General features: G+C 34.6%; 1 protein-coding gene across 1 annotated transcript; it reads left to right on the top strand.

Moving 5' to 3' along the window:
* The first annotated feature begins 4,772 nt into the window (after nt 1–4,772).
* On the top strand, nt 4,773–15,619 carry LOC114272840 (two-component response regulator ORR21-like). Its single transcript, XM_082870611.1, has 6 exons — nt 4,773–5,891; nt 7,403–7,555; nt 7,630–8,028; nt 10,559–10,635; nt 12,547–13,770; nt 15,150–15,619. Exons 1-5 carry the CDS (start codon nt 5,708–5,710, stop codon nt 13,768–13,770), a joined length of 2,037 nt encoding a protein of 678 aa, XP_082726737.1. The 5' UTR covers nt 4,773–5,707; the 3' UTR covers nt 15,150–15,619.
* The last annotated feature ends 183 nt before the right edge of the window (nt 15,620–15,802 follow it).

Below are 15,802 nucleotides of genomic sequence, written 5' to 3'. Positions count from 1 at the left end.
TTCTACTAGCGTATGCCCGTGCCTGAAGGCACGGTACACATATTTTACAAAAATCAATTAACATAAATTATTAATATTGGTATTACATCATTTACAAAAAAATCAATTCAAAATGATAATAATTTCACCATTATAAAAATCAATTATAATAAATCAGTTCAAGATATCGTACAATGGCCGTTCATTTAAGTTAAAATATAATTTATCAAATTCATTAATAAAAGTTTAAGTTAAAATATTAATTTGTATTTGAAATTTTTATTAAACATTTTATAGAATTTCACCATCTAAAAAGTACAGTATTTAAAATACTCATTCTCTCTCTCTCTCTCCAATCTCTCTCTCATTTCCTCCTCTCATCCTCTCTCATCTCTTAACAAATACTACATTTACTCTGAGAGCTCAAATAACAAACCCTTTATTTCCTTTGTTCGATTTTCCTCTCTGTATTTTTTTTTTCACCCTATTTTATCTTAAATTTGTGATTTGATTTTGTTAAATCAAATAAAATCAACACCCATTTCAAAAGCTTTTTTCAAAACCATAAAAAATCAACACTCATTTTCCATTAAGAAATTAAATCTATTTCATAAATCAAACTGAAAATAAAAATATATTTCTAAAATCAAAACCCATTTTATAAAGATCAACTATTATATCGGACTTAAAACTTTTTAAAAAATTAAATCCAAACCCGTTTTATAAAGATCAACTATTACTCATCATCAATTTTGATAACAACAACAATAAAAATTGCAAAACCCAGATAAGGAAAAATCGAGATTATCAATACCCATAACCCTTAACAAACATAAACAATCATACGCCTTTAATCAGAAGTTAAAACACACATTCTCAATGATTAAAAAATGAAAAATGAAATATAAATCAACTTGATCAGTCGATGAACCCAACAAAACAATGAAATTTTGAGAAAATCCACAACAAAATTACAAAGAAAGAATCATTTTTTTTCCATAACCCTAACCACAAAACCCTCATTCTTTCAAGTAAAAACTCTTGAAACCACACAGATCTCCACCCATCCAATATTCAAATTAAGCAAATTCCAAAATTACACAATAATTATCCTTTACCTCCAAATACCCCCAAAATTTGGAAAATTTGTGAATTAATTGGGAAAATCCAATCCCCATAATACAGCCCGCTTACATCATCAATCAATCACCAAAAAAATCCAACGAAGAACATCATGCCAAAATACATAACGAATTCTCAAATAAATTGCAGCATTTACAACCAATTTTGAAACCCTAATGCACCAAATTAGCTTGAACACAGAATCAAGAAATCCCATGAAATTATAGAATTATAGAAACCCAACCAAGCAAATCACATGCTTGAATCGAATATATCATCCGAGTGGTGATGATGAGCAGCGGCGCAATCTGATCGCAAGAACAAATTGATTAAAGTGAGTGAGGGAGGAGGACAGGAATACCTTGGCCAAATTGAAACGTAAAATAAAATTAAAAAAAAAAAAGTGTAGATATAAGACAGTAAAAGAAGATGAAGATAAAGATAGATGGACCAATTCCAAAAATAGTGCTGAAAACTGATTTTAGATACAATCTGTTCTTAAATGGGATTAAAGTAAAATTGAATCAGTTTCTGCAGATTGAATTTTTATTTTTTTTACTTTTATAAAAATTATGCAATTAGCTAATATATTTTTTGAATGGATTAAAGTAAAATTGACATCACTAGATCTTGCAGATTGAGTATATATTTTTGAATGGATCTGTTCAATTTTTTAGCTAAATGGGTTAGTGATGTCAATCTGGAATGGGGATACTTCACTGCAATTACTCTAGCCCACCATGTGCATGTACATGTATTGACTGATTGTAATAGAAATCCAAACAGTAGAGTAAAACAAACCCATTTCCCTATCCCCAGTAGAAATCCAAACAGTAGAAATCCAAACAGTTTCTGCAGATTGTAATAGAAATCCAAACAGTAGTTACCCTCATAACAACATAAAAAAATAATAAAACAAACCCATTTCCCTATCCCCATTCCCTGTCACAAAAATCTCTATAACCCTCTTTGTTTTGTGCTTCTTAATTCTTTCTTTTCTCCACTTTCTGATGAACACAACAGGCTAACAAAATCTCTTCTGTCTCCTATTATTCATTTGCTTCCTTTGTTCTTTCTGTTAATTTGTTGCACAGATCAAAACCATTCATAAACAAACAAAATAAACAGACAAATAATGATAGATTATGAATTATATAACCAAATTCAACAGAAAATATGATTTAATCTGGGTCTTTTCTGAATTTGGCTCGACCTTTTTTATTTTTAATTTTTAATTTTTTTTCCCCTGAATCTACATGAGGTTGAGCCATCTATGGGTACGGCAGTGGAATCTGGTGTTTGTGCTTTTGAGAAATTACAGCAATGGAACAGCAAGTGGAGTTTGCAGCAGCTAATGATGTTGTCAATCTTCTCGCAAGAACAAACTGATTAAAGTGGAATTAATCTGTTCCCATTTAATCTGTTCTTGATCATTCAGAATTTTGGAGCAGATAATTGTCAAAACTCGAAGAACAGAAAAACCCTAAAGCAGAGAGAGACCAAAATTACCTTGCGAAGGGAACAACTAAGGGTGGGAGAGAGGGAACCTTGCTAGTGGTGATGATGAGCAGCGGCGCAATCTGATCGCAAGAACAAACTGATTAAAGTGGAATTGAATTAGTTTCTGCAAATCAGTTTCTACAATCTGATCCCATTTAATCTGTTCTTGATCATTCAAAAAATACAACAGAGAGAGGGAGGAGGACAGGAATACCTTGCGAGTGGTGATGAAGAGGAGCGTCGCAAGAACAAACTGATGAGAACAGAGAAGGGAGAGGGATAAAGATAGAAGGCATGAGAGACATGTGAGAAGAGAGAGATAAAGATGGAATAGAGGGGAGACGTGGGGAAGGAGGAGGCTGACTCTTTGGGCGGGAAGAAATATATTTAGGATTGATATAAAATTAAGGGGATTATCTGAGCCATCCATGTGAATATACAAATGAATCATGACCCTTGAAATGTCCTAGTAGGACAATTGTGTCTAACACATTTTTAAAATCCGTTCTGCTTTATTATATAGATATACAAATTTTATTTTACTTTTTTTTTCTTATTTTTTTATATACTATAGCTCTTGTTTAAATTGAACTTATACAAAACTTAAATCTCAATGCAATCATATTATTTTGCATACGCTTTTTCTTGTATAGCATTACTCTTGTGAAATTTAACTAGTACCACCGCTACCACTATTACTTTTACAACTATCAAAATTATCATAATTTATATAATTTTTAAATTGATTGTTAATAATAATAATAATAATAACAATAATAATAATAAATTTATTCTATTCCACTAGTTTAATATATACTAACGATTGGCACATGCAATACATGTAATTTAAATAAGTAAAAATGAAACAAAATACTTATTATAAGTTATTTACGGTTTAAGTAGTAAAAGTGTTTTGCATTAAACCTAAGGTTCTAAATTCAAGTCTTTCCAACTTTGGAGAAACAATCTGTGTTTGGTTGTGATTTGAAATTACAATTCTACACCTTAATTCAAGCATGGTGTTTGGTTGTGATTCTCAAATTATGTTTTGAGAACTCTGTACAGAACACCTGCGTTGTTCTGTTTTTGACAGACGCGTTTTTCCTTTTGTTGGGGAAAATCTTGCTTGGCGGGGACGTCCGGCCGGTCGTCTGGCCGGTTGACTGGCTGGCTGCCCGGAACAGTAATTTTTTTTTGCAATTGATTTATATAATCGAAAAAAATATTTTATGAAATTTTTAAAAAAATTTATGTGCTTTAAAATAATTTTGAGTTGTATGTTTAGTTATGAGTTGTAAATTTTTGTATCACATATCAAATATCACATCAATAATTTCCCATTCAAATCAAAACTCTTTTTAAAACTATTTTCAAAACTCTTTACTAAACAAATTTTTTACACTTAAATCATAATTCCACAACATACAACTTTAAAATACAACTCATACTCTCAAATCACATTTACAAAACACAACCAAACGCAGGAGATTTCAAGGCATTAATTGCAGCCTTTACTGTATATAATAACATAGATAGTATAGATGTATTATTGTGACATTTAATGTTAGCAACTAAATAATAAAATGAGAATAGACATTTCATTTATAATGTCATTTATGGATTTTAGGCCCCATTTGGAGTGGTGTCTTTTTGGTGGTTTGAGTTTGCTTATTTAGTCAGGATAAAAACAAAAAAAAATTAAAAAAGAAGTTTGTTTATTTAGTGATATTTTGATTTTTTATAAAAAAAATATATAAAAAGGTAGAAAGGTATTATGATAATTTGTAGCAAATAAATCAATCCTAAAATAATTAAAAAGACAAAACATTCAATCACATTGATCTCTCTACTTTTTGACACATCTTTTTATAAAAAATAAAAAATTAATTAAAATAATAATTTTTTAATTACACATCTTTTTGTAAAAAGATAAAAAAAATCAATTAAAATAGTCACATTCCAAACACCATATTATTAATGAAAAGGACGAATTTGTTATGTAAATTTAAATTTAAAAAAGAGTTATGTGAATAAATATTTGATCAAATTTCTCACATGAGTGAAGGATCCACACTCATGTAAAATATTTGATAAAATTTTTGGGATCTTTAACATTTTTTGATTAAAAAAAAAAAGTATCTTATATAAAAGTTGTAAATTTGATATGAGCCTAATTTTCACATAAATTTACATAGAGAAAGATTATCGAATTATCTCTTAATAATATTTTTACATTAAATATGAGTCTAATTTTCACATAAATTTACATAGAAAAAGATCATTGAAGATCATTTGATCATTGAATTATCTTTTAGTAATATTTTTCCTAATTTTCACATAAATTTACATAGAAAAAGATAAATTTACATAGAAAAAGATCATTGAAGATCATTATCTCTTAGTAATATTTTTATTTACATAGAAAAAGATAAATTTACATAGAAAAAGATCATTGAAGATCATTATATTTGAGTAATATTTTTCCTAATTTTCACATAAATTTACATAGAAAAAGATCATTGAATTATCTCTTAGTAATATTTTTACATTGTATCTTAATAATATTTTTCCTAATTTTCACATAAATTTACATAGAAAAAGATCATTGAATTATCTCTTAGTAATATTTTTACATTATATTTGCAAATTGGGACAGCTTTAATGGAGTTTTCTTCTTTGTCTCACGTTATCCTTCCAATTATATAACATAACTCTTTCCCTTCGCTTTCTCACTTTCTCTCTCTTCGTTCTCTAAGCATTCTTCCACATATCTCGATCATCGAACCCCCCAACTCGATCGATAAACTCCCAATTACTTCTCCAAGTTCGTCGATTAACCAACTACAACATCGATTCCAGCTCAGATCTAGTTCCAAACAGTGCTCAAAATTGTCTTCTCCGATGTAATCACCTTCCAGTTGTTGTAGATCTGGCCTGCAACAGTAGTGATGTTGATCCGCAGTGTTGCGAATTGGAGTGGAATTGAACTTTGGAGAAAGTAGGGAGAGAGAGAGAGAGAGAGAGAGAGAGAGAGAGTAGAGATTGAAGTTGTTTTGTGGCATTTGAGAGTGGAATTGGAATTTTAGGGTTTTGTTGGTTGCTAGTTATGGCTGCTCTGCAGAAGCTGCTTCAGTCGAGCACGACTGCGAGCAACTGCGGGTCGCCGTCATGCAAAGCTGAGGCGGCTGTTCCCGATCAGTTTCCAGCAGGTTTGAGAGTTCTTGTTGTGGATGATGACACTATTTGTCTGAGGATTTTGGAGCAAATGCTTCGAAGATGCATGTACCTTGGTGAGTCCTATTTGTTTCTCTGTTTTACTTTTAGTTAATAAGCACTTTTGGGGTGTCAGTTTGAGCTTGAGATTGGATATTGTAGTTTTTGGTTTGTGCTTAAGTTTCTTGTGAGAGTAAAATTTGTGTTGGTTTTGATACGAGGCGAATTGGGTTTTGTCTACTTGGTGTATAGAAGTAATCATGTGGATAAGTTTGATGGGTCAAAAAATATTTATCTAATTGACTATGGCGATGAACTTTAACTTTGTTGTTCAAGTTCTTCTTGTTAGGAATTGGCTCTTCCTAACCACATCGGTGAGACACAAAATAACAAACGAGAAAAATAAAATGAATTGAAGAAATTGCACACACAATAACACAACGATCTACGGGTGCACCCCAGAATAGGGCTATGGCCACGATTTCACTATGATTAGAAAACAATACAACTCTCAACAACACAAGAGGCATCCCCTTCATTTATTCATAAGCATAGAATTAGGGCAACACAGAAGCAATAAGAAATTAACAAAGTACCCAAAAATTTGGGCCGGGGGAAGCCCCACCCAGGGCCCAGTGAGCAGTACTCATCATGGTCCACAAGACCCAATAGTTCTGAATATGTTCCATTTTGTTATGGGTGTTAATGATGTGAGTCATGGAGGATGGGGTTTCCATAGTTCAACTCATTGATTTGGATTATAGGACATTTGGGTCAACCTGGAGCTATGTTTTGGCCTTTACCTTGTTATCCTAGTTGACTTGGTCGCTAGAACTTTGCCTTTTGTAGTTCGACTTATCAAACTCTGATTCTCTTACAATTGTATTTGCATTTCGTGTGTGCAACATCATTGTATAGTCTTGCCAGGACAACCCATGTTTATCTCTGCTGCTTTTGCACTACCACACCACAGACTTGCTATCTCTATGGCAGCCATCACTACCTCCACCTGCATTGCATTGCATTGCATGTTTGAATAATGTCCTCCTTTGTCACTAACATTTCCATCACTCAACCAATAACATGTCTTCACTACCACTAGGAACTTCAGCATTACCATATGGCTGAGCCACCCTAACATCGATCACTAACATGGTCTCATTGCCATTACCATTGAAAACTTCTACACCAACATGTAATAACTTCTAAATGACATTTTTTACCAATACACGCACTTCACTATAGCCCTTGCAGGCACCACCACCAGTAGTATCACTTAGCCTTTGCAGCCACTAACTTCTACACCTACAGTTTCTTCCTCTTTCACACTTTCCACGAGGCCAACTTGTTTACTTGCTAGGTTATTCTCCTGGTGCTAAGTTTGTTGATTTTGTGGATCCATGGGGAACCTTTTAACTGAAGGTTACTGCAAATTTTTTAATCAAAATCATGCTTTTGAGATTTTTGACATTTATCTATGATAAAAGGCATTAGTGCATTACTATTGATCAGACCGATTTTTTGTACAAAATATTATTTGATGCAACTTTTCCTTCTGTTCTTTTGACTAATCTGTAATTGCTTGCAGTTACAACTTGCTCACAGGCCACCGTTGCTTTGAACTTGTTACGTGAGAGAAAAGGTTGTTTTGATGTGGTACTGAGTGATGTGCATATGCCTGATATGGATGGCTTTAAACTTCTTGAACTTGTTGGGTTGGAGATGGACCTGCCTGTCATTAGTGAGTAGTTCTTCTCATTTGCTAATGGTGGTTTAACTCCTGTTCTGTAAATTAACATAATTTTTCTTTTGCAGTGATGTCAGCTGATGGAACAACCAGTGCAGTTATGAGGGGAATCAGACATGGGGCTTGTGATTATCTAATTAAGCCTATACGTGAAGAAGAGTTGAAGAATATATGGCAGCATGTTGTAAGGAAAAAGTGGAGTGAAAATAAAGAACATGAGCACTCAGGTAGCTTGGATGATAATGATCGGCATAAACGAGTAAGTGATGATGCTGAATATGCTTCTTCTGTGAATGAAGAAACAGAAGGATTATTAAAAACACAGAAAAAGAGAAGAGAAGCCAAAGACGAAGATGATGGTGAATTGGAAATTGATGATTCAGCTACAGCAAAGAAGCCTCGTGTTGTGTGGTCAGTGGAGCTCCATCAGCAATTTGTTGGTGCAGTGAACCAACTTGGGATTGATAGTATGAGCTTCGACAATTTATGCCTTATATTACTTTTTCTCTAATATTTTTTTTATATGACTTATTTTTTGATAATTAATAAAATGTATTAGACAGGCACCAAAAAGGGGGCACAAACCCTGTACACAGATGTATACATCAAAATTTATAATTCTAAACTCCACAAGAATATAAACTCCACTAGAATATACAATTCCCCAAAAACTCTACAAGTGAATCAAGATCAAAAGGAAAATCATCTCTTAGAAAAAAAAATACAGAGACACGAGGAGCTTTCCTTTCAATTACAAAATAAAGCTCTCCTCAATCTCAAATGACGTCGTTTGTTTCATCCCATGAAAGTGGGGTGGTCACCCAAGCCTTCTTGCTACCACGAACGGCGCCATGTGGCCTTTAATGTAGTTAGGGGTGAAATCGGTCCAGTCCGGTCCGGTCCGGTTGGAGTTTTTGGACATCACCACTCATTGGACACTTATCGATGTGTTTTGGACACATTTCCAATTGTGCCATACATTTTTTTAATTTTTTAATTTTTTTTATGCACATTACAAGTTTGAACAAAATAACTTAAAGAATTCAATGATAAAAAAATGTAGATTTATATCTATTACTCCCTCCTTTAAACTTTAAAAATTGGAGTTATGTTGCATTTTTTTATTATATTTGAATGAAATATTCGTATATATTACATACAATATATAAACTATATATTTTTGCTTGTGTCCCCACATACCGTGTCCTGCATTAAAAATCGCTGAGTTGGCATGTCTATGTTGTCTTCGTGTCATGTCTCCGTGTCTGTGCTTCTTGGAGGCCAGCATAAAGAAATCCTCCCAGATCTTCATGATACTCTTCGAAATCCCCCACACCATAACTACCCCTTCTATAGTTAGTTCTTCTACCGCCCATCATGGACCTGTACTTACCCATTATCACCTTCCTCCAAAGATGGTCCCTCTCTATGGAGAACCTACACAACCACTTTCTCAACAACGCCCTGTTGAACTAGTCAAGCTTCTTAATCCCCACCTCTCATCCCTTCAAAGGCATACACATCATCCTGTAACTACCAAATGATAATTAAATTCATCCCCCAACCCGTCCCGTAAAATGTCCCTCATCAGGTTTTGAAGCCTCCTTGCCACAGACATAGGCACAGTGAAAAGAGATATAAAATGTGTTGGCAAGTTGAATGAAGTGCTTTGGATGAGAGTAACTTGCCCTCCTTTGAAAAATACAGCCTCTTTCAGTTAGCTAACTTTTTTTCATATCTTTTCACCAAAACATCCCATGCCTTTGGATTTGAAAGGAGACTTTTAAAGCAAACCCAAGTAGGATGATCACAGAGTCCCAACCTTGCATCCCAACACCCTAGCTAACTTGTCAATGCTGTAAACCTCATCTACATGAGTGGGCTCACTCTGGGTCAAATTAATGTGAAGACTATACACTGCTTCAATTGATGGTAGTGTGCCTCAAATGTCTCAACTCCTACTCTTACCCTACAGAGTATAATGGTATCATCTGCAAATATAACAAGTACAACAGAGACACCAATAATCCTCCTTATTACGCCCCTCAAAACCCACAACAAATTGCTAACCTAAACTCTAGTGAGCAGCGGCTGAACGCTCCATAACTAATAAACGAAGAGGGGAAAGGAGATCTCCTTGCCTTAAGCCCCTAGAGGTATTAAAGAAGCCTCTTGGGATTCCATTCACCGCAACTGAAAGAAACATCGTACAAATGCAGAAGTGGATCTAGCTTTTTACATCTCTTACCGAAGCCCATCTTGGCTAACACAAAAGGCAAAAAATCCCAACAGATGTAATCATAAGTCTTTTCCATCAAAATTGCAAATCCCCGATAAACCGCTCGAGTCTTGCATCTATGCACTCCACCAATGTTGCATCAAGATTCCACCTCCCCTCAACAAATGCATTTTGAGACACAGAAATAACCTGCCCAATAATTCTTAACCTCATTGCCAAGACTTTCACAATGAGCTAATACACACTTCCCACGAAATTGACCAGTCTGAAGTCCTTGTATCTTCTGTTCCTCTCTTCTTCGGAACTCATAACCACATCCCGAGACACATCTCCAACCTTTGTCTCCTACAAGCATACTTAATCCCCTCTCCATTTCGTCACCAAACTCTTCACCACCACTTTCTTATCCGTGTCATTAAGACCCCTCATATTCCATGAAATAATGTTGACCTTCATTAAGAAACAAAAGGAATTACCACCCCGTTGTCCTTTAGCTACCCCCCACCACCACTTCGCTTATCCCCCTTCTTTTTTCATAGTTAAATGTTCTTTGGCTACCACACTTCCTTTTCTTGATTTATATGAATATTTTCTTGGGATAAAGACTTGAAAATTTGATTTTTAATTTAAAATACCATTGAAGGGGTGGTGTTGGTTAAAGAGTTGCAAATTATTGATATTTTCCTGTCAAATGTGATAAATTGCAAGTTTGATGTTTCTTTCTTACTTCACTAATGAGATTCTGTCTTCCATTTCAGAGGCCGTTCCAAAGAGAATTCTTGAATTGATGAATGTTCCTGGTTTAACTAGAGAAAATGTTGCAAGCCATTTGCAGGTTTGAATCTCTCCGGCATATGAGTTGTCTTCGATAAACTTTGATAAATTTTTTATTTTTGGAAAATTTAGGAATAAATGATACTAAACAGTATATAAACATACCCTGTGGAAAGGCTCACGGGCAACAATCTCTGTTATCATAATCTTACAATTCACAGAAACTTGAATTAATTTCTGGATGTACTGTACTTAGAAATCTGGATAATAAGTCAGAAGTTTCTCAGAAAACTTGAATTACTTTCTGTGCATCTCTAGAGATTTTTCCCCTTTCTACAAGAGTGCTACAAGGTCCAAACTTATTTTGTAAATTAGTCAAAACTAGATTCAATTTTTAAAAGCTTGATCATCTATCCTAAGTTTAGGCTTTTGTGTTGTGTATGTGCACATGTGCATATGTATGTTGTTTGAAATAGGTGAAAGGTGAATATTCAACTGCCAAAGTACATCTCAATTTCTTTCTTATCTAAAACTTGAGCTCCACTATGCAGCTCATAAAAGAAAAACTTACAATCTTCCATTACATACTTAGTACCAGCTAAACAATCTTAGCACTCATTTTCCTCTATTCATGAGTTGTTTAATTTATGAGTTGAAACTAATAGGTGGACTTATATTGAGTTGGATTTTTCTGCAAAGATGAGATCCTTTTGGTGGGAAGCACTTAAGTTGGTAATATGTCTTGATCATGTCTATCTAAATCTTCTTGCTTTGTTGGCTATGCCACTTGTCAACCCTTTTCTAGCCATGGTGTAATTGCCTTAATACCACTGAAACATTTTCTTCTCTTATCCAAAAACGTTTCATAGGAACAAAGTCAATTAGAGATGTACAAATTTTATGAAAGGCATTTTTTTTTATATAAAAAACTGCATGATGATCGAAGAATTACAAGAGGCAAAATCCTTCGCAACTTTGTGCATTGAGCTGCATGTGACAACAATGGCCAAGATGCTGATTGTAACTTGCACCACATCTATGTACCTCCAAGCCATAGAAAGTCTTTTTTGCAAGAAGGTTGTACAAAAGGCAAAATCCTCCATTATTTTGTGCACTGAGCTGCACGTTTCTCATGTTGGGCAATATCTAAGTACTCTCTAGGACCTTGGAGCTGTGGCATCATTGCATGTTCCTGCAATTATGTTATGGGTAAAGTTCTGTCTAAGGAAACTTGTCAATGACATACAAGACATGGGTTTGAACTATCAAGTCGGAAGCGTGCATGGAGTGAGCTCTTCTGTGTTTTGTGGTGAGCTTAAGTATTTTAGAAGGAAGTGTAGAGGCTTTGTGGGATAGGGCTGAATATTTGGCTTCTTTTTGGGCTTTTGTATCTCCTCCTTTTAAAGGAGTCCCTTTGTTTTTGATTTCTAGGGATTGGGCTGCTGTTTGCCATTCTTAGAGTTTGGAGTTTTGTGATTGGTTTTGCTTTTTCTTCTTCTTTTTTCTCTCCTTGTAAGAGGACTTCTTGTCCTCTCTCGTTTCCGTTTTAATAAAATTTTGTTGTTTCTCAAAAAAAAAAGAAGGAAACTAATACAAGAGGGAAAAAGGGCAGGATTATGTTGGAGAGTCAAAGCTGCTGATCCATTAAAGATCGATAATGATTTGTATAACATGCTTCTAGACATGTTTCTTTTGTTGAGGCTTGTAGGATACATTGACTTGATTTGAGTAACAAAATGCTCTTTTCTTGAGTAAAACTCACATAACTGGACACGTGGAGCAACTAGTGAAAAACAATACAAGTTTGGCTAAATACCTGTAAATTCTAGATAGTGCTAAAGCTGCCGGTTGCAGTATTTTGTTACAAGCTTAAAACTTAATATACAAGTAGTAAATACTGCTGCTTATGTTCTGTGATTAATCCTCAAATTTCCAATTTTCAGTTCTAAATCCGTGTAATTTCAATATGCAGAAATTCAGATTATATTTGAAGAGGTTAAGTGGAGTAGCTCAACAAGGTGGGATTCCTAATCCGTTTTGTGGGCCAATAGAACAGAATGCAAAACTGGGTTCATTAGGAAGATTTGATATTCAAGCTTTGGCTGCTTCTGGCCAAATTCCTCCACAAACACTGGCAGCTTTGCATGCTGAGCTTTTAGGTCAACCAACTGGTAACATTGTGTTTCCTGGAATGGACCAGCCACTACTACAAGCATCCCTACAGGGACCCAAGGGCATTCCTGTTGATCATAGTGTGGCATATGGTCAGCCTTTGATGAGATGCCCATCCAACATTTCCAAACAGTTTCCACAAACCATCATAAATGCTGAGGATGTTCATTCAGGACTAGGAGCATGGCCATCTAATGGACTTGGTACTGTAGGTCCCAACAGCAATCTTGGTGGCATGGGTGCTCAAAGTGGTAATATTTTAATGGGTATGTTCCACCAACAGCAACAGCAACAGCAACCACGCCAGCAGCAGCAGCAGCAACAACAGCAACAGCAACAGCAACAGCAACAGAAACTGTCTATACTACCAGAACCCAGCCGATCAATTAATGTGCAGCCTTCTTGCCTGGTGGTCCCTTCTAAGTCATCAACCATTTTTGAAGTGGGAAAGAATCATGATTCGGTTAATCAGAACTGCAGCTTTACTAGAAGTTCTGTTATCGATTACAGCCTTCTCTCACCTCATTCAAATAATCCCTTGTTTGGTGCTGGGCAACTATCGGATGGGGATCTGAAAACAACAGGCGTGCGTAATGGGTACTCGGGTCCTGGTTCCATATCTCCATCTGTGTCATCTTGCTCCATAAATGCTGATAACGGTGCTAATAGGCAACTTCAGAACTCGACCATGGCATCTAGTTCTGGCAGACAGTTGCCAGGGCTTGCTCCAAATATGTGTGATATCCAAGCTTCTTATTGCACCAAGTCAGATCAAGTGCTTGATCAGGGACCACTAAGAAATCTTGGATTTGTTGGTAAAGGAACTTCCATTCCAAGCCGGTTTGCGGTAGATGAACCTGAATCACTAATGAGCAACTTGAATTATGGAAAGATGTATGGGGAGAACAATGGAAGCAAAGTGAAGCAGGAGACAAGTATGGATTTTATGGAGAATGGAAAAGTGAGCATCCCAATACTACAAAATTTTTCACCAAACGAGCTCATGAGTGTTTTCTCTGAATAGGTAACCTAGTTTGCCTGGGTATTATGAATTTCTTACTTTTTCAATGACTTCAATTATTATCGCTCATTTTTTTCTTCTTATGTGGTCCATTTAATTAATTAAGTAGTACACGACTTAAGAAGCATAAATACAAACATGGGACATGTATATGATATGATATGAACACGGCAACATGGTAATTCTCATAAAATCAAGTCATGGCACACTGGGAGACCACAATAGATATACATTTATATATAGTATACACGCATGAAAATAACAACAAATTCTTCATTTTTTTATGATACAGGTATATTTATATTTTATTATATCAAAATAGTAAGAAATCATTTTGCACATTCTATATCTTGAAAAGAAGTATAAAGATCCTAATATTTATTTCAAAAACCTTTATGCTGTGTTTGGTTGAGGGATTTGAGGAGGGATTTGGAAAGAGAAATGGAAAAGGTAGGTGAAATGTGAATAAAATATACTTATATTTCACCTAGTTTCACACACCTTTTCTATTTCTCTTTCCAAATCCCTCTTCAAATCCCTCTTCAAGTGTATCTTGAAGAGATGCATAGACACTTCTAAGAAAGTTCCTTGTCCAGGTCAAACACGAGTCGGATAATGACACTCCTGAAGGCATGTGAGACATACCTCGACATATGTCATACACACATCCAATCGTATCATATCGAGAATACAAACATACTTCGAACACTTGAAGATACAAGTCTCCATGTCGATCACTTAGAGGCACATGAAATACATTGCAAGCTTGAAGAAAATTACTTAGAAAACAACAATGTAAATTTATACCTATTAATCCCCCTTCTAATTTTTTTAGATTAAGGAACCCAAAAGCCTAACGCTGTGTGTATGACTATCATAGAAGCGTAGACATGGACATACGATCCAAATGACTATATAGACAAACTGACATGGAACATTTTAAAATATCAGGACATGAAAATAAAAAAAAATAAAAAAAATGCTATAGAAATGCGTGAAACGATGAGTTCTTTATTTTTTACATTAGAATATATTTATATTATATTATATTAAAATACTAAAAAAGTATTTTTCATATTTTTATATTGCAAAAAGTAAGAACAAAAAGTCATAATATCTATTTCAAAAAAAGTAGAGTTTTGGTTTTCAATTTCCTTTAATTAAAAAGCATAAAAGAGAAAGAATTAATATGTATAAACGCATATTAAGTTCAATGGTGTCTTGAGTCTTCACAATGAATTTGTTAGGGATATCATATAGATAACGACTCGTCAGTGAGAAATTTAGTTGTGCTTTTGCATCCAATGCATTTTTTTAAATTTTTTTCTTCTATATTCGTATACTACTGGTTGAATATCTAATTTAAGTTTTATCTGCAACAGGCTTGCATGACGCCAAAAGTTATATTCCAGGAAGTCTCCCTGATTTCCATGGAGGACAAGAAGAATCGTATCACCAAAAGTTAGGAAGAGATTCCAGTTAAAAATGTTATATTTATTTTACGTAGACCTGAAGTGCATCAGTGCTTCTACCACTCTCAAACGAAGAATTGAGGTATAAAAAAAAATTACAAGAATGCTGTTGTGAAGATAGTTGTCTGAAAATTGCTTGGACAGCTTATTTTTTTTTATACTTCCATGCAAGTATTATTATTACCTTTTAACTAGTGTTTAGGGAATAAGTCGGCAAAAACTCCAGCCGGTTGAGCTGTTCTCTCCACCATGAAGGCATCTCGCTGACATAATTGTGTAGTTTGAGGCTTCTGATGCTAGAATGCTCATTTATTTATTACCCATTGAATCTTGAATTTGGAAAATTATATATAGTTATTGTAAGCTTGTAAATTATTTTAGTTTAGTTGTCATTATTATGGTGCTTTGCATACTGTTGGTCATGCTGTTTTTCTGCCCTATGACCTTGCCACACTTAAATCATGAAACACTGATGATTACACAAAACAAAACTCACTTTGTGTGCTATGCATCTGCATTCATCAATGGTTGCATTGTGGATTTCCTTGTCAACTCCAACAGGT

This window comes from Camellia sinensis, chromosome 5, assembly GCF_055761805.1.
Source record: "Camellia sinensis isolate YWXY chromosome 5, ASM5576180v1, whole genome shotgun sequence".
NCBI classification, from domain to species: Eukaryota; Viridiplantae; Streptophyta; class Magnoliopsida; order Ericales; family Theaceae; genus Camellia; species Camellia sinensis.
This window is presented reverse-complemented; position numbering and strand designations above follow the sequence as displayed.

Coding starts and splice junctions, on each gene's coding strand:
- LOC114272840 (XM_082870611.1), top strand. CDS start 5,708: ATGGCTGCTCTGCAGAAGCTGCTTCAGTCGAGCACGACTGCGAGCAAC. Junction 5,892..7,402: donor TCGAAGATGCATGTACCTTG/GTGAGTCCTATT, acceptor AATTGCTTGCAG/TTACAACTTGCTCACAGGCC. Junction 7,556..7,629: donor GATGGACCTGCCTGTCATTA/GTGAGTAGTTCT, acceptor TTTCTTTTGCAG/TGATGTCAGCTGATGGAACA.